The sequence below is a fragment of the Mchenga conophoros genome, linkage group LG12 (genome assembly GCF_057382185.1).
Source record: "Mchenga conophoros isolate Kocher_MC1m ecotype Shallow Benthic linkage group LG12, M_conophoros_male_GT1.1, whole genome shotgun sequence".
In the NCBI taxonomy this organism is placed as follows: domain Eukaryota; kingdom Metazoa; phylum Chordata; class Actinopteri; order Cichliformes; family Cichlidae; genus Mchenga; species Mchenga conophoros.
In genome coordinates this window covers 12,740,005-12,760,102 of record NC_140537.1, presented here as the reverse complement: position 1 = coordinate 12,760,102, position 20,098 = coordinate 12,740,005, and the positions used below count along the sequence as shown (strand labels likewise).

At 39.9% G+C, this 20,098-nt stretch overlaps 2 protein-coding genes across 3 annotated transcripts in view; one reads left to right on the top strand and one right to left on the bottom strand.

Annotated features, from left to right (window-relative positions):
- LOC146562210 (transmembrane protein 132C) overlaps positions 1 to 11,915 on the top strand; it is a 180,489-nt gene extending 168,574 nt beyond the window's left edge. The window contains exons 7-9 of the mRNA XM_085293775.1: positions 2,663 to 2,936; positions 6,496 to 6,687; positions 10,119 to 11,915. Of these exons, the coding sequence (XP_085149901.1) occupies positions 2,663 to 2,936; positions 6,496 to 6,687; positions 10,119 to 11,285 (1,633 nt within the window). The 3' untranslated portion in view covers positions 11,286 to 11,915. The remainder of the gene's footprint in view (positions 1 to 2,662; positions 2,937 to 6,495; positions 6,688 to 10,118) is intronic.
- Positions 11,916 to 18,212: 6,297 nt separating this feature from the next.
- Positions 18,213 to 20,098, bottom strand: part of slc15a4 (solute carrier family 15 member 4) — a 30,210-nt gene continuing 28,324 nt past the window's right edge. For both annotated transcript variants that reach the window (XM_085293773.1, XM_085293772.1), the window contains exon 9: positions 18,213 to 20,017. In XM_085293773.1, the coding sequence (XP_085149899.1) occupies positions 19,866 to 20,017 (152 nt within the window). In that variant the 3' untranslated portion in view covers positions 18,213 to 19,865. The remainder of the gene's footprint in view (positions 20,018 to 20,098) is intronic.

The window sequence follows — 20,098 nt, the reverse complement described above, 5'->3', positions numbered from 1 at the left end:
TGCTTTTTAGGCACTTATTTTGCAATCTCCAAGAACCCGTTAACAAAGCCTGGAATTCACATAAAAGACAAATATAACAACTAACTTCAAAAAATAGTAAAGACATGTAGTAATGTATTACATTTCGTTTTAAAGCTCCTTGCATTACTTTTATATTACTCCATAACAAGGTCTGAAATCACTGTCACATCATTAGCAGCTGATAATACAGACCTTGAGCTTATGTCCCACACGCTGACATTTAATGAGGACACATAAGAAATCTTTGTTTTTGTGTTTGCACCCTGAGACAACTGTTTTTGTGATATGGCGCTATATAAAATTTAATTAAATTAAATTGAAGTTTTGATATGAACACAAACCTAACAACACAAAGAAATGTTTAAAATCAACCCAAATAGACTTTAAAGAGATCTCCACTGTGATTCTGCTGTAGGAACATGTACTGGTAGAAATGGAGGCTCATTACTGCCTTTGTTACCCGCTGAAGCGCAGGCCCCGGCTGCTGGGCTGGGCTCTGCATACACTCACCCTGGGTTCTTCGCTCGCTTTGTTGTAAACATGCTGTCTGTGCAGATGCTCGCAAAGCATCCATGTTGTGTGAGCAGTATAATGCAGTTGTTTCAGGACATACCTGACATTACAGTGAGATAACCATAACTTTAATGTGATTCTTCAAGTTAATAGAACAGAATAGAATAGAATAGAATAAACCTTTATTATCCCACGGATGAGAAATTTTGGTGTTACAGAGCTCTTACAGCAAGGGAAAATAAAATATAAAAGGAAGACACAAGGTGGTCCCATAAACATAAGCAACCGAAGTTTGTATATACAGGTAACAATGCACAGAATATGTATAGAAAAATTGAAGAATTGTACGGAGATATGTATAAAATGCAGTAAACCTTTACAATACTGTGTTAATTAAAAATGCAATGTGATTATGTGTTACCTTGTAGCACTTGTATACACAATACTTAACTACACAGGGCACATCATGAAAAAAATTGTATTTGAAAACCAAAATGCAGTGAAATTGCAAATGTACTTTTCATAACTGTATGCTGTGACTTAGCTGGACAAATTGTTTCTTTTCAGTGTTACAATATTGACTCCACAGTAATAAAGGCGGTCTTTCACTTGCGAATATGAAATCAGTCCCTCCAGCAAAGCTTTTAAGCCCTTATCTTCAAATCTCTCTCTACCCTTGGCTTTCCTCTGGAGAATGCAGCTGACATCTTTATTCCCACAGCTTCGCATGCAGTCCGATTTCTCAGGGGATTCAGACAGAAAGAGACAAGCAGAGCGGATAATCGCAAGAAAAAGAGTTTAAGAGATTAATTTCGTTTTTTTTCTCCCCTTCATCATGATTGCAACCTTTACTAGAGTTTATGTGTGTGAGAGAGAGAAATAGCAACACAGGAACAAATGAAGATGATTAGATGAAAAGGAAGGCGCAAGTCTGTACAGTAAGATATATGATTAGTAGTTGTGTTGACAAAGTGCTTTTTTTTTCCTTTGGAAGAATCCCAACCGTGCCCCAGTGTAAGCCTGAAGAGCTGTAACAGCATTTATTTCCCCAGAATAACCATTCAAACAATGCTTTGTCAACATTCAAGGCTGATTGTTTTCTTCAAAGGTGTTTGTTAATGCGAAAATGTAAAAAAAAATACAGTTATAAGTAAACTAATGATATTGCGGCTGTATTGTAACCATTTAAACCTAGTTTGTCACACTCAAAGCAATTTTCCTAGTGAGAGATAGTTGTGCCTCTGTTGGCTGATTTGTTACCGAAAGTAATAAAATTAGATTTTCTTGCAACAGAGCGATCTGGGAGGCTATTAAGTAAAGCCGTAAGGAGGTGTATGCACATTTACAATCCAGGCCGGGTGCTCCAAAATAGTAAAGGAGAGACATTTAGACAGAGAAATGATGGCCATTCGCTGGATTGATCCCCCTCTTACTGGTTTAATCAACAACATTGCATCATAGCTTGAGTTTTGTCGGGTGAACATCCCGGTATGAGTTACACCCGTCTGTGTGTTTGTTGTTTACTCCAATTTAAAATGCTACTCAAAATACCACAAACCATACATCAGTACAAAATGAGTGTTTTAAATTCTGCCTTTTCTAGATTGTTGATACCGATAAACACAAAGTACGCAGCAGCGTTTTGTTTTTTAACATCATTATGCATGCTACAGTTGTTATGCATGCTCATTGTGTGTTATCTTGATTAAAACATTACACAGTACAGTAAATCAAAGTTATATGACATATAACTCTGATTTACTGTACTGTGTAATGTTTTAATCAAGATAACACACAATGAGCATGCATAACAACTGTAGCATGCATATGCATAGCTCATATAATGTTAAGCACCAGATACAAAAGTAACAAATTAGCAACACATGTTGCTAAATGCACTTGTCAGTGCATTTTGGATGTAGGCAAAGTTCTGCAAGAAATCCTGTTTCAGCCTCAATTGTACCAAATTTCATGGCAGCTTATCCAATATTTTTTTCTTTTAGTCTGTAAAACAGCCAACACTGCTGTCTCTAAAGGCATGCCACTCTCACTGCTAAGAAAAGAAATTCTTTCCACTTTGCACATCAGACTGTTTTATTTTTTATTTTCTTTCTTTCTTTTTAAACAGGTCAACACGGGACAGCGAGGATGAAGACGACGAAGACAGGCGAGGGCGAAGCTGCACTCTGCAGTACCAGCATGCCATGGTCAAAGTCCTGACTCATTTTATAGCCGAGTCAGCTGATCCTCGAGGCCAGACCAGCTACATGCTGGGCACCGATTGGCAGGTGGACATTACGGAGCTTGTTTGGGACTTCCTCAAAGTAGAGAATACACAGGTTGCACAGCTATTGGACAAGAAGATACTAGTGGGCCTTGACACAGGCATGACCACTATTCAGGTATACGAAGAATCTGTATCTGTATCAGAATTTGTTACAACAACAGCTTACAGGTGCTGTCTAAAATTACATTTGCTGCAATGAGACAAAATCTGAATGTTAGTCAGGCAGTGGGGGGTTTATTAACACATAATAATCATACAATTTTTATCTTTAGTACACATGCAACCACAATACAATTTGTACACCGGCTGTTTTGATTAAGTTTAATTTCAAAGCACAGTTAAAATCTTAGTGGGCACGACTGTAACATGCTTGGTGCAATCCCCTGAAGCTTGGCACAGTGTTATCATGATAAATAGAAAGAAAAAAAACTGTTAAAAGTGGTGGTTCCTAAAAACTAATACTCAGTAGGCTTCTTTCAAGTTGCATTTTATAATTTTTAAAAATGCAATTTTACTGTAATGCTCCACTTTGGTCAGTTCTTCCCTGATTTGAACCATATGTTCTCTGAACAATGTTGCCTCTGATTCCAAATAGGTATTTGCCATTGATTCTTGTTCTTCCCTGAATACCTGCTTTGTTAACAGCAAAAGAGATCCAGAAACTACTCGAGTGAAATGCTGTCATTCAGTGTGCAATTATTCTGCCGTTGCTAGAATCTTTCAAAACTCCAGCAATGTTTGTGTTGGAAGATCAGTGCTTCCTTTTAATCCTCTTTACTCAAGTAATTGTGCAAATCTCAAAATCTGTTGTATAGATGCACACACACACACACACACACACACACACACACACACACACACACACACACACACACACACACACACAGTAGTGTAGAAGCTATTTGAGGTTGGCAAAGATTTGTTTTAATATAGAACACTATAATATTGTGGTTGTTCTAATGAGTCAAAAAAAATAAGACTGTAGTGATTTTATTAGTGATTTAACTACAACCACTTGGGAAATACAGTTCTATGCCTCTGCACTCAGGCGTAGCAGTCATGGTAATTTGGGGCTTTTTATGATTTCTCTGAACTGGACTGGAATGATTTACATCCTTAATGACATTAAAAACAATCATTTGGTGCACAGCTTTGAATCAATTTAGGATTTTCTCTAAACCACACAGGGTCATAATTCTACGTACAGGTTCAAATATATACATACACTCACTTAAATCTTCGGTTAAGGTGCTGAAGGTGAGATGAGAAACCACTTTGTCGAGGTCTGGAAGAAAGAAACCCCAAACTGTCACCCTTAGATGAGAGTACCATCTAATTAGTGGTACTGGTACATTGCACAAAGTGGGTGGAGTAATGAAGAAGTATTTCTACCTCTAAATTCTTCAACTTTAGGTCAGTTCAACAGATAGTTGGACACAACAGAGAGTATCAGCAGGACAATGATCCCAAACAACCATGGAAACTAGTTTTGGAATGAATGAAGCAGGCGAACACTAAGCTTCTAGAAAGTCCTTCACAAACCCCAAAATTGTGGACTTTCCATAAGAACTTTGTCCATGCCAGAAAACAAACAGATTTGAATGAACTCTACCAATTCTGCCAAGAAGAGTGATTAAAAATATCCAATTGGAAGCTTGTTGATGTCTACCAAAAACATCTGGCCGAGGTGCAACTTGCTAAAATACATTTAATCATATATTAGTGTGATGTGTGTATGTATTTGAGCCTGTAGGTACACTTTATCCCTTTGTTGGTTAGACAAAATCCCAATAGGCTTCAAACTGGTGCACCCAATTTGGTTTTTTTTTAATCATTTAAGATATATTCAGTATAATCATTCCACCCTGGAAGCTGAACAGTTCTAAGAAATCATTAAAAGCCCCAAATTACCATGACATTCATTCCTGTAATGAGCTTAAACTTCTGACCACAACTGTGTGAGTTTGGGTGTAGCATTCATCCATCCCATCAGCATAAACGCAACATCTTAGGGATACTTCTTTTTATAACTTTGTGGTCAACTCTGAAGTCTCTTTGCCTGGCCAGAACTCGAGAGTTTATGCACTAATTAGGCAAAACATTGCAATAAATTTCAGAATAAATGTTAAATTTGTAACCTTTTATATTTAACAAGTCAATGGTGAAATTTGGTGCCATAACTCAGGAACTGGTGAGCATTGGTGGTGCTTTGGTGGTTCTGTCAATCTGCCAGGCTAAAAATGTGCTTGAAGCATTCATGTTTTAACATTTTTTGCTTCTCTGTAGCAACAGCCATGACTGCTGTCATGGTTACAGCTCTGTACTCTGTCAGAATCTTTAAAAATAATTACATTTATTATGTTGTACTACAAATCCTTGGATGTGAATGTGTTCACAGCCAGACAACAACATGGTTGTAATTCTAGGTATATCTTAAACTCTAATTAGAGTTTACCTAGCTTAACATTACATTATTCTCTCTAGAGAAAAACATGTCAGAATAACATGCTGTGGAAACATGTTGCTTATCCCGGGGACAGTAACAATTGTGAATGTTGCTGTTGCAGTTTGACTAGTACCTCCCTTTGACCATAGCAGACAGGTGATTACTGGTGTGTCACAGCCTGTACTTCAGGCTCTCTGTAGTGAGTGGGTCCTCTCCCCTCAGCCCTATGCTTTGTCAAGCTCTTCACACTAACTGGATGAATATCAGCCTCCTAATGACATCTGTGAGAGTGGGATCTGTTTCCTGGCTCAGAGTACTCATCTGTCTGTTTCTGTGCAGAGATGTGTTCAATCCCCAAACACCACAAACCTGAAAATATAAGCACCAACCAGAAAACACGGCAAGTACGAGGGTCTGACAGCTGACTGCCTGTGCCATGCATCATGCTGATGAAAGATACGGCACACGGATGAGGATAAGCATGCGGAGGAAGTCTTCCTCTGCATGCTTCGTTCTTCTGTTTTGGGGTTAAAGTGTGCCTCTTTTTTAGATTACCAGTATTAGTCAAAGGGAATGGATTCATACCTACATGAGGTACAAGGGTTGGATGGCATCCAAGTTGAGTTGTTTTTTGATCCACCCAGCCTGAGTAGCGACAGATAAAATTAAAAAAAAAGTGTGTTTTGTGTATCGTTTTGCATATTGCGGAGGAGCATGCAAGTCTTTTATGTTAGATGAAAACCCTTGGAAAGACATTTTCTCAGCTTCACCTGTAACTCACAGTAATCCCTCCCTTTTTTTTCTAAAATCAGTGGCATCTTCACAGCCAGATGCTCATTGATGTGTTGTTTTTGCATTTCACTTGCCAGAAATCACTTGTCAGTCAAACAATGTGACCAGTGTGTATTTTCCGTTAATGAAGTTTTTTGCTGTTTTCTTTCTGCTCCATCCGTTTCTGTTTGCTGTTGCTGCTGATTTCTCTTGGGAAAGACCTCCCAGGCCTCAGTGTTTAGAGCAGGAAATCATAAAGCCTTCATCAACAGGCTATACACTAGGTTGAGTCACTGCTGTTGAGTAGCATCTATAATTGTTCGTACCAAATGTGACAGGTTACTGCGTGTATTCGTGAAGAATACCGTCAAAGAAAAATGTAATTATTTGCCTTTTTTACTTTAATGTCTCCATGGTAATCTGTCATCTCTCTCCTTGTTTTTCTTCACTTTTTCAGGTGTTGTCTCCTTTATCAGACTCAATCCTGGCAGAGAAGACTATCACAGTGGTGGATGACAAAGTGACCATCACAGAGTTGGGAGTCCAGTTGGTGACAGGCCTTTCCATGAGCCTGCAGCTCAGTCCGGGAAGTAACCGGGCCATCCTGGCTACTACAACCACACAGGAAGTCTTGCAGAGCTCCAAACAGGTCAGAATGCTTTAAGAAATTAAAAACCACAAAACTACATTTAATATGCGTAAGGGTTATTGGCTCACAAGTTTGAAAACATATTGTCTAATTGAATGAGCAAATTCATATAAATTTATACACTCACCTGCCATTTTATTAGGTATATCTTGTTAATAGTGGGCTGGACCTCCTTTTTGTCTTTGGAACTGCACAATTTTTCATGGCATGAATTCAGTAAGGTGCTAGGAAACATTCCTCTGAGATTGTGGTCCATATTAACATGACAGCATCACACAGTCGCTGCAGATTTGTCAGCTGCACATCTTTGATCCAAATCTGCCGTTCCATCAAATCCCAAAAAAGCTCTCTTAGATTGAGATCTGGAGACTGTGAAGAGCATGAGAGTACAGTGAACTCGCCGTCATGTTCAAGAACAAGTTTGGATTTATTTGACTTTTGGTGTGTTATTCTGAGGGAAGCAGCCATCAGAAGATGGACACTTTGTGGTCATAAATGGACATGGTCAGCAGCAATACTCAAGTAGGCTGCTGTGTTTAAGTGATGCTCAGTTGGTACTAAGGAGCCCAAAATGTGCCCAGAAAATATCCCCCATTTGAATATAACACCGGCAGGCTGAATTGTTAACAAAAGGCATGATGGAGTAATTCGCTCATATTGTTTATTCAAATTCTGACACTAACAGCAGAAATTGAGACTCATCAGTACAGGCAACATTTTTCCACTTTTGGCAAGCCAGAGTGAATTATGTGAAAAATGTTCAGATGGCTCTACAGGGAAAGGAGAAAATCTGAAAACCTGATTGTAAAACGTCGTAAAGATAGGAAAAGATATTTTAGTTGACTGATGACCAAAGAAAATATCGCTTGAAACACATTCTGCTGCAATCAGGGGGAACATAAAGAGCCACATGCAACTCATCAGATCTGCAGAGGCCACTGTCTTAAAATGACACAGTGGGCATTGCAATACTTGCACAAAAAACAGACAAGTGCTTCAAAGATTGTGGTTGGGGTGGGGTTATCAACTGGAATCTGAGTTTCTGTGGCAGCTCAGACAGTGTGAAATAGATTGCATAATGTCAACAGGTATGGAAAGAGTCCAGTTTAAAAATCATTGTTCCTTGGCACAAAATATTATATGCAGTTACAATTATATTCATTTAAACTGCTTAAATACCCTACTATTCAACTTAGACGTAATGTAGTTACTGGAAGTGATTCAGTTTTGACACTTACAGTGCCTTTGTTGCATACAGAAAGTGGAGGTGTTTTAATAAGATAAAAAGTAAAACCAACGAATAATCGTTAATCAACTGTGATTTTCTATTAATCATGTTATCAGTTATCCATCAAAATCAAATATTTGATAGTCGATGCTCCTCAAATCTAATTTTCTTTGTCATACCTAATATCTTATTATCATCTTTCCATTTCCTTAAGCTGCAGAAAATTATAGTCAACACTTTCATGTGTTTTAATAGATAAAATGATTAATGGATCAAATGAGTGGATAATTAGCAGGTTAGCAGAAAAAGAAGATAATAATTTGGTGCAGACCCACGTATAAGAGACTTCTATGTGATTTTACTTAACAGCTCATTTCTCCTCAGAGCCTCCTTTACAAAAGTGAGCGCTGATTCTTCTCTACTAGATGAAAATTATTCACAGACCATTTAGACAGATCTGATTAAGGCAGATAATTATGTTCATTTGTTTTACATTGGCAATTATTATCACCTAGAATATTAAATTACTCTTAATTAGATGAAATAATTTTTTTATATAAATATCAGCTGAAGCCAAAAGTGCTCAATCGCCAACTCAAATACTTTTAGGGTCTCTATAAAGTTATTTTTTGTTTGCATTACACTATCCTTAACTGTCTAAATGTGCAAAAGAAAAAGAAAATAAGTGAGAGATTATAAAAAGTTATCTACATGAGGAGCGCTGCTTTGAGACAAGCTGGATGTCTTAGGACAGCAGCCCCAACCTTTTTTGGGCCACAGACCGGTTTATGTCCAACAATATTTTCACGGAACGGCCTTGTGTCGTGGATAAATAAACAAAAAAAACCACTACCGTACCAAAGAAAAAGAAGATTTATTCTTAACACAAGAGAAAAGACCCTGGGAAACCAAGTTAATGATCAAAACAATTAAAAAATAACAATAAAAACCTATAAAACCCCTGAAAACCATACATTTCACACCCGAGCCTCAACTCTCGCGGCCTGGTACCAAACGACTTGGCCGTGAGAGTTGGGGACCGCTGTTTTAGGATTATCAGAAACTTCAGCAGAGTCTTATTGTCATGGCTTCCAAAGCTTGTGAGCATAGTGCAGCCTGAGGGCTGGCAGTCCATTGGCATAGCCTCTCTTAACATTTAAGCTGGTGGGCAAGCCCATAGCTTCAGCCTGGCAGCTTGATTCTTTAATGAATAGCAAAAACAATACAAAAATAGAAAAATGCTAAGCTTTTTCATTTACTTCTATTTGTAGTTCCTCTTTTTTAATTAATTTTGTTATATTATTTACTTTCCTGAATAGATGTACATTTTTTTCTTCTATGTCTTGGCTAGTCTGTTCTTTTTACGGCACTCATATATTAACTCAAAGGCTTGAAAGCATGTAACGCAGCGCTTCTCTTTGGTTATCTAATGGAAACAGAAGTTTAATCTCAGAGCAAGCTCAAGCAACACCACAGTACTGTACAAAATTTCGACTTAAAATCTGAACTTTGCAATTCTGTCATGTTTGCTTTTCTTTATAATTTGCTGCAGCTACTCTCGCTGTGGCTTCTTTGATCAAGCTCTCCAGTGAGCTCTCCGAGCTGCCCCGAACTATTCCACTTCACCCTTTTTTCTGACTGAGGGCATGAAGGCTATTTATCAGCTCTATCTTCTTACATAGAGTGTGGGGATAAGCAGACAGCACTGCGCTTGCAAGACCTCTGGTGTTACTAATATAAGGAGCATTGACAGACCACTGTGGGAATCTATATACTTGTGCGCCTTTGGGGGATTTGTCTCTTGGTGATATTAAAATGCAAATTGTGAAACTGCAGTAGTAGGCGGCTTCACGACACCCATGTATGGCGAAGCCTCAGTGGCATGAACAATATTTAAAGTAACTGTTTGATCTTTTCTGCCCCTTGGCTGAGAGAAAATAGCTGCTGAGGTAGCTTAACCACAACTTAGTGAGCTTGACTAAAGGAACACTGAATCCAAATAATCATTATGCAGCTCATTTGAACAATTCACTATACTCCCATAAGTTAAAGCCGGCGGAACAAGCAAGGGGAGTTTCAGAGCTAACCTGTTGAAAATGATCTGTTTCCATGAAATTATGCTCTATGCAGTATTTTTACAGCATCATTTCAATCCTTTGTAATGTCTGACAATCCTGCCTCTCTCTCTCTACCTCTTTTGTAGGAGGCCTTGATTAGTGCCTGGCTACAGTTCAGTGACGGCTCTGTGGCTCCGCTAGACCTCTACAATCCGGACTTTTTTGTCCTGACAGCCACTTCACTAGACGAGGAAGTCGTGACAGTGCAGCAGGACCCTTCCTGGAAATGGCCTGTCATTGTGACGGAGGCAGAGGGTCAAGGCCTGCTGGTCAGGATGGAAATGACTGTTAGTGAAGTGTGCCAGAAGTTCAAGCGACGCAGCATTATAGCTGCGGGGAACTGCAACATCAGGGTGAAGTTTGGCCATAGTGACAGCTCAAGGGGAGGGAGCAGCGACTATGGTCCTGATGGAGATGATATGGAGAACAGGGGCAGGCTCTCCTCCCAGGACAGGACTGGCCTTGACACACACTATTACGGTAGTTCGATCTCTGACATGGAGGATGGTGTGCTGAAGAGAGCCACCACAACGAGAAGCGCAATAATCCGCAGACCCAATGGGGATAAACTTTCAGTGGATGGTAGCCAGAGCATACCAATTGACTTTGCTGACTTCCCCGCACAAGTAGATCTACCCCGTGGTCGCAATGTGGACGACGAGCTCATTCAGACTGCCCGAGGGCTCACAGACCTAGAAATTGGCATGTACGCCTTGCTCGGGGTCTTCTGCCTCGCCATCCTGGTCTTTCTTATTAACTGCATTTCCTATACGCTCAAATACCGTCACAAGGAGCTCTCCATCGAGGGCCAGGAAAACATGAACCATGCTCACGACTGGGTGTGGCTGGGGAACGAGGCCGAGCTGCTGGAGAGCCAAATCAGCCTTTCGCCTCAGCAGGAAGAACAGACCTCCATGATAGACTCAAGCAGCGGCCTCGAGGAGGGCAGCCACTTACTGAACGGAGGCTCTTCCCAGAAGAGCGTGCCGAGCCAAGTGCATCGGGCGGCGGACACAGGCTGCATAGCCAAGGACAGCAAAGGAGACTCCCCCACCACCAAGAGAAAGCGAGTTAAGTTTACCACGTTCACCACTATCCCCTTGGACAATAGCTACCCCACTGTTAGCACACTGACTGGAAGCCACAGCCATGACATTAAGTGGGTGTGTCAAGACGTGCAGCTTGGAGACTCCAAGGAGTTGCGCAGTTACATGGAAAGGTTAAATGACAGTGCTTTAAAAGAGGTGGCATAATGTACTGTGTGCACTTGTGACAAACTCACCCATATGCCTTCCAGCCAGCGGAGAGTGGGTCTCAACAGAAACCAGATCCACAGTTGGTGATCGAGGAGTAAATTTACTTCAGAATCAACCCAAACTGCCAAAGGGTCATTAAACTTTGCGAGAAATGTCATGATTCCACATATGACTGATGATAAATCACTGACAAAAAACATGAGGTGGTTCTTTTGTTTGTCAGATGGTTGCCACTTAAACATTGTTTTATTATTACACGATTTAGAATCGTGCAAGGATCCCAGAACTGATCTGCAGCAAAGCATATAGAGTTTAAAACGAACAGTGACGTGACTAGATAGATATTCCGAGTGTGTGTGTGCACATTAAATGGCTTTGGAAGTTCTGTATCAATTTTGGATTTCTTACATGAGAGTTCTGGAAAGGCCAAAGCAAGTCAAGACAAATCTGCATGTTGTTCGGGGGGGGGGAAGAAAAACAAGAATGGCACAACTTTCCAGTTCATTGTCATCCTCCTTAGCAAGGCATACGACCTGTTATGTATATACTGAACAATCTCCAAAGCATTGTACTGTTGCTCTGTATATTGTATTTTCATAACATTTAAGGAATACACAGTAATGTCAAGAGTGTGCATCAGCTTTTATTGACTGCAGCATTGTGAGGCATTGAGTCTTTAGATTGGAGAAGGTGAAGCCAATTACACACTGATCTTTGTATCAAAGACTATTTATAAGATGTAATTTACCTACAAGCAACAACACAATCTAATCTCGTTTAATGCTGGCCAGTGAAGAAAAGCATCAATACTCTCATCTTGTCCATTACAATCCAGTACCCTGACACCACAGCCAGTATATGTGAAGGAGCTTTTAAACCAAATGGCTGACCATCATGATAATGTGACATTTCCCAATACCGCCCTCTCAGTTAAAAGTTTTTCAAGGTTTGAAGAAAATACCAGTTAACACCTCTGTCCCATAATTACACGCAAGGTAGGAAATATTACCTTTTTTTGGAAGTGGATCTTTTATTATTCAGATAATTGCACAAATAATAATCTTCTCTGAAAACTTCCTAAACAAGGGCAGTCGGCTGAAAAATTGCATTTTGCTCAGTGAACGTTATTATCATCACAGTGGTGTTGGGGAATTGTGTGTGCGTGAGTGTGTTATTATTTTCCATCAAGCAGAGAAATGTTCACATTATGTTAACTGTTGCCGCAGTATGAATCAGGTTGTTAATCAGGGGCATTGTCAATATTATTCGTTTCAGCAAATAGTGGCGCTACCTTGAGTAGAATTGGGGATGTCGTATAGAATAGCTTACTTCTGTCAGCATTCGGCACTAAATGGAGCCCCACCAGATACCTACACAGAGGTTTAGCAGCTTTTCCGGCTATTTTTCTGCCTATTTCCCTTATCGTGTGTCAGCTGAGAAGGTTTATACCATTTTCATGTCCGCACATTAGCTTAAACATCATACTACAGAGGCCCCAGTCACAGAAGACCCCCAAGCAATCTTTAGTTGCTAAGGGAAATGTGTTTCCCCCAACTGGTTGGTCAGTCATTGCTGACTGTTGGACCGAAAACCTATTCATGATTACTTTGGTCGCTAGCAAATTGCCCCAATCAACTGTAGTTTGCACGGAAGACACCAGCTTGTCTGTAAAGACTTGCTAACTTCTACAGGAGCAGTAGTAGACTTAGGTTGTGCCTGCTGCATCTGACACATTTCAAAAGGTCAAATTTTTACTTTGAAGACTAACACTCTCTGTTTCACTACCATTTAGCGAGTAGTTGGTGAGCGTTAGCAGACAAGTTAGCCTCTTTCATGCAAACTATAAGTAATAGTAGCAATCTGCTAGCAAAAAAGTTTTTGTTGCGGCTAACTGGCAGTAAATGCTACTACAAAAACATACAGGTAACATAATTTTCTTAGCTAACCCGTATCAAAGAAGAATATGTAATAATATGCATTATTTTTTAAATGTATAACTAATGTTTTCTGGTGTTGCAGTGTTTTAAGTGCTGATATTTCTAAACTGGGGTAATTCAAGTAGAAAAAAATTAAGACATCTATGAGCAATGTAACACGCACACACACCGTGATACACACAAACAATTATGTTCTGTCACCATGTCGTGATCCGCTTCATTTTGTGGGGTTTTCCTGCTTCTGTGGCTTTAGCGTTATCTCCAGGGGACTGAAGCGGGGGTCACAGCTGCTGCGCTCAGTCGGTGGACCATGAAGGGCGAGGAATGCCTGTGTAGATATGGGAGGGATTTAACTGCCAGCCACAAGGGTAATGATTGATGGAGGACCCCGGTTAATTAAAACACCACTGCAACTCTCTTTCTGCAACCACTGTTGGTGGCTTCAGCCTCTTCAAGTAAAAGCAATACAACCCATTAAAGGCACACCACATTCACCCCCTTGGGCTCCAGTTGTGGATGTGCTCATACCTGCTGGGATGTAGCACACGAAATATAATGGCTGTATTCACTTCGGTTCATGGAGCATGTTAACTCAAGTCTCATTTTTGTTGGCCTTGAAGTCTTGACTTCATGAAAAGGGAAAGGAGAAAAAAAAAAGCTTCCCCAGGCTTCCATCTTAAATGGATTTTTAATTAAATTGATGATGTGAGACCAACAAACTCTCACTAATGGTTGGCTGTGCTCCCTGTGGTCCTAATGTGCCGAGCCCGTATTTGCAATTTCCAAATGATTATTCGCTGTTTGATTTATGTTGCTTCATCTGAATTCATTTTACCGTCAGTTCACAGCAGGTTCACGACAGCTAAATGTACACAACCACCCCGCTGGAGAGGAGCGAAGAAACAGCCAACGAGGTCGGCTTGACATTCCGGTCCGACCGATTCTTACAGATGGAGTCGCAGGGAACTAGAGGCAACATTGTTTACAACGCCCCTGTGCCAAATCTGTCTCCTGTAAACACAATCTCCCACCTGACCAGCAGACCACATTGGGAAGATAAACACCACAGCACACATGAACAAATGTTCCCTTGTCTTACCATCTTTGTAAGGTCTCTCAGGCAAAGTCCCTACCCACAAGATGTAAAGCTCTAAAAGAAAAAAAAAAAAGGTCACAAATATGTTTTTTCCAAATAAAAGTAAGTAAATTGTACATCTGTTAGAGACTGATTCAACTGCACACTTAGTAAACGAATGAGTGAGTACATCATGAAATAATTTGTGTCGGAGTGCTTCAAAACAACCAAGAGTGCGCGTGTTTCTTATAATGAAGACATCACCCAGTGCAGCAGCGAGTGTTTATCCTTTTGGACAAAAGAGGGTCTCTGTGGCACAGAAAAAATGTGCTAGTGTGTTAGTTGTGGAGATTATTCATTTGTAGTCAGTTAATTAGTTTTTGTCTTTTTTTATGGGATTTCTTGAAAGTAAGAAATAAACAACCCTGTGCAGGTATTTTTGGCCTCCAGAACCAACAAAGTGATCTCAGCACAAGCTCACAGGTACAGAGTATCAGCGATAACTCAGAACTCCAGCAGCTATAAACAACTACAGTAGCTGGCGAAAGGCTCAGCAGCATGACTCGAGCACCCAGCCATGTCATTTAGATGTATTGGCCCACTAGTAAGGGCAACATGCACAGGGGAGCGACATATCAGGCAGTGCTCTCAGGGAGGCTGAGGAATTTTTCTTCCTGCTGAAGAACAACAGAAGGTCAGAGGGCTACCAAGATACACCTGGCACAAATGGTACTCCTCAGAGTGGCTAAAAAGATTTATCTTGATACCTGTACTGTTTTATGGGAGTCAAGTCCCATTCTGCACAAATAGGATACTCTAAACCACGGGGCATGCACATAATAACTAAGGCTGATGCCGTAAATCCAGATGGATGTACGCTGTTAAAGCGTTTTTACGGTTGCTTATTTCACACATCATCTGTCTGAATGAACATCCTCACCTGCCGCCTCGCTCGGTCCTACAGAAATCAGTCTTACAAGCGACAAGACAAGCACATTTTCTGGAACAAGAGATTGGGAGAGGTTATGTTATCCTCAGCACGACTTCTTCGTTGGTGTGGCATTTCAGAAACATATCAGACACGAGTTTAACAACCCGCCCCTTGTCCCACTTAGATTCCCCGGACTCCAGGATGCCGCGTGATTAGTTCGAGGTAAATGCTGATGATGAGTACTTAGAGATGAGTGATTTGTCTGCTTGGCTGTTTTCTTAAACGTTGTGTGTGCATTAGCTTATCCTAATTAACATGCAGCGATACCTCCTAATCCTCCAATTACTGGAGCAACATCTTAGGGAGCATCTGATGGCCGCTCATTACACAGGTAAGACTCAGTAATACAATTAAAAGCAGCTTAACATTCTGTAGATTAGCCCGCCGCGCGCCCCTGAAAAATCATTGACATACAGCACGCACAGTGGTCTTAATTGAGAAGTATGGAGACGCACAGACCAGAATTCACAAATGAAAACTCTTTATGGGATTAAACCTTTTTTCTTTTTTTTCGCAAGGAAATACTGTTTGATACATGTCTGCTTAGTACTAAAGATACTTGGAGTAATAGTGCCTCTAATTAAAAATTACAGTCATAATTTAATCTTCAGTTTCTGGAAGTCTTTCGTCTTTTACTTGATCTTTTATCACAACTGTGTCGCACAGACTGCAGACAGAACAGGGATTCAGCTACATCCATATTGTTTGTAAAGTCCTGTTTTAAAGCCTTAATTTTAGTGTCTTGGCCAACTGTTGCCAGTTTGAGTTTTTTTGGGGCCACATATTATCATTTGGTGTTGTTGTAAGCTAGCGCTAACTTTTGTCCTTTAATTCAAAGGGGTGAGTTCAAAGGAAATCTAATCCCATGGAGCCGTCCTACAGGTGGAGAGAGATGGCAGAGATCAACACTCCACTTTGTCCCAGAATATATAGTAAAGTGAGGCATTGCATCACATCTCGAATCAGAACATTTTCTGGACAACCATCTCTAAGATACATAAACATTTTATGGCCCAAAGTTTGAACACTTATTATGGTTACTGTGAGATTTTAGCTTGAGATATAGAGTACTTTTCAAAATATATACATTCAGCCACATTCAGACCATTTTTTGGGACATTGAAATCTGAAGCAAGGTAGGATCCTGAATATCTCATTAACTATTAAAGATGATAATACTGAATGAAAACGTGGATGAAAGAAAATGGATCAACGCATCATTTTCAAAAAACTATATCTTGCAAAGTATTTAATATATGAAGCTAGAATTTCACAGGAATCATTATATATTTCCAAACTTTGTACCATGTATTTTTTATGCAAATCAGATCCAGTCGAGCAGAAGGCCCGCACTGATTTTAAATGGAATGACCCATATGGGAGTCTGACTCTAACATTTGGACCCAGTCTCAAGTGTACCCCGAAGGGTTTTGGCGCTTCTGTTTGGTAGTTTCAAAACCAAGACAGAGTTTAAAAAAAAGACAACACCTAGAACTAAGTACTCATCCAATCATGTAATACAGCAATGACTTGTGAGCAGGTAAAGTATTTTTGTATTAGCTGTATCTGATGTGAAACCATTGCAAGACTCTCACTTTAACATAATGATCGCTAAAGGCAGAAAACAAATTGAGTTTCCATTATAGACTGCATATAAAAGATGGTTGTAGCCAAGCTGCAATTTGTGACACCACCCCAGAGAAAAAAGAGAGGCCTTAAATATTTATTATGTTACTGCTGTGAATGTAATGTAATGTTAAGAAAATATTCTGAACTTGAACATATAACCAGAACATTTACAAGAATAGTGGGGTTTTTTTTTTTGTTGTTGTTTTTTAATGACTTGAATATGTTCAGTCTTCTTGGTCTAAAGTGATCCATCCACCTACTATCAAAGACAATACAAATGGTTTACGATGCCAGAATTAAATGCCCCTGCCCTTCCCAGCAACCTGGACATAGGCTCACTCTCGTTCCACTTATGAAGCCTCAATCTCAGCATTTTGGTCGTTGCCATTTTGATAGTTTGCAACCACAAGTGAGCAGCTGACTGAAAACAGAGACACTGCACGCTCACGTGGCAGAAAATTGTCAGTCACAAAGAAGCATTTGATTTGCAGGAAGAACTACTGACTTAGGAATTGTATAAATGCTGGAGGCTATGAATTCAATGAAAGATAAAGAGCATTCAGAAGGTTCTCAGAGGAACTGTTGTTTACTCGCACCATCATCTTAAAATACGAGGAGGCCAGCGTCAAAACTACATCTATGTGTTTTTTCCCCAGTTCTGCTTCCACAACCGCTATGATGTGTCAGAAATTCCTCTGTACATGTGAAACAAGCCACCACGCTAGAATTATGACCTCAAGGCATTGTGTTGGTTTTGAAACATCAAGCTGTCTGCTCAGTCACTGCTTCATGGGCGCTCTGACCAAATTAAACAGGAAACGGCCCTCCCCGAGCCTCACGGCTGGCAGGCCTTACCATTAAAAACTGATCTGTGATGACGCTGATTTCAATGATGAAACTAAGAAGAAATATGGTGCTTCCACCCCCAACAGGAATGCAAAATGAGGCTTTACACCTCTGTGTTAGCAACCTTTTCCCCCTACAGCAAGCTACAGGGCGTGTTTGTTGTAATATAAATAATTCAGGCATTCCACTTTGAGTTTGCCTTAGGACCAACAAACCATGACCCTAATCATGAAAGCAGGCTGTTAAAAGCACGATCCGTGATTCACATGTCAACAACGGTGTCGCCATGCTGCCTGAATTTAAAACACAGGATTGGAACATGTCCTTCCTGTCTTATCAATAAAACATTTGTGTCTCGTGTAATAAACTTACAGATCTGGAAGTTGTGCAACAAAGCTGTGATTGCATGAGTGGAAACTAACCAGTACAGTGATGTGACAGACAACTTTGTTAGCTTCAAAAGTTCTTCTTTATTTAGGCACTGGCTGAAAATGACAAAGAGAAGTCACAAAATAATACACTTTATTAATGGGAACACATAACACTACAAAACATTATCACAGTTCTGTACCATACTGAAATGTAACAGGACTTTTTTTTGATGTGACTGAGATGACAACATAATTACACATACAGTAAGCAATAGAACAAGAACACATAATTATCTGATCAAATAAACGCAAACAGAAAAAAATAATCACTTGAAGAGGTGTTTCATACTGTCAGTGAGATAGAATCTAGCTTTTTTTTCTTCTTTTAAATATACAACAACGCAAACGTAACTTCATTTAGTTCGGATCATAAATGACGACGACTGTTCTGAGCTCCCGAAGGCAGGTTTACATTTCCAGGAGCTTTATGTCACATGACACGATTCCTAGAGAGCCCTGAGTTTTCTTCCTTCATGTGTTCGGCTTAATTCTGAGGATTGAAAACGCACAGACGATGGTGCACACACACACACTTAATAGTATAAAAGTAAAACAAATGAATCACAGTCTTATAAATATAACAAAACAAAACAGAATTTCTGGTAAAGCTGCAAAGCCGTAAACGTTTCTGACAGCAAATGATTCGAAATAATGTAAATAATGTCACAAATGTTATGAATTTCTCAGTACTGAGATGGCATCACTGTGAATGCGTTACATTTTTTAACTGTTATGCATCCATTTCACTGTGATCCGAGCATTAATGCCACAAGTCTAAATACAGAGATTTTTTTGTTGGGTTCTGTTAATCTAACATTGAAGATATTCGATTTTGCAGCTTGACCAGAAATGTAAAACCGAAGCGTCACAGGAGTTGTGGAGTATTTCTGACATGAGGAGGCATGTATGTATTTATGTATGTATGTATGTATGAGTCATGTAGAGTGCTATCTGAGCATTTACAGGGTAGATTAAAGTGGCTTTACAGTGACTGATCAAACAAAAAATGTGTTTGTTTGAAATCTTCTCCAACAATCGGCATCTTGAACAGCAATAATTTAAGGGACTGTTTCAAAATTACCATCGAAACCAATTCCCCTTTTGGTGCGATCTCTTCCAAGATACTGCGTGAATGGGAATGAAATGGTGCTGATTCTCGAGAACATTTAATGCACGAATACCCGAGATTAAGCTTAAGGACCTAAATGATTTAAATACTGATGTGTCGTACCAGAATAAGTGAAATGAACTGTCTCTGTTAGATAACACAAACACAAATATCTGTAAAACAACTTTGAAAATATTCAAAGGGATCACATTTTATGGCACCGTTTCCTAAGTGCAAATGATCAAAGAAAGGCAACAGGGGCAGACACGCGCACAGAAGTAAGCAAGTACAGTATGAATAGTTAATCTCTGTACTGAAAGTGGTATTGCTGCAGTCACCCAGTGATTTCAAACCCATTACCAGGAAATCTGGAAATTACTGGATATCCAAAGCACTTTAAAACTAAATCTTACATAAAAAAGGGTGTAGTTATGACAGTTACAACTTCTTCGCTCAAACTGCTGTATTATAATTAATAAGGGGTTCTTAGAGCACTGAGTGATCTGACGAGGGGGTGACCATAGTGGGCTGCAAGTTTATGAATGTGCAGCCGTGTTGGGTCAAGAGGAAGCGCGTCTCTGCTGCTGAAGCCCTGCTCTGGCTTTCTGCTTGTCGTACTTGACCGAGATAATAAGGAACACCAGCAATGTGACGCCCTGGATCCCCGCCAAGAGGAAGAAGTAGTAATGCAGAGAGCAGTCATTGATATTACCTGCAAGAGAACAAAATAAGGACATGTTATTAATAGAATATGTGAGAGTTTAGCTGAGAATGTGCACGATGAAACTGGCAT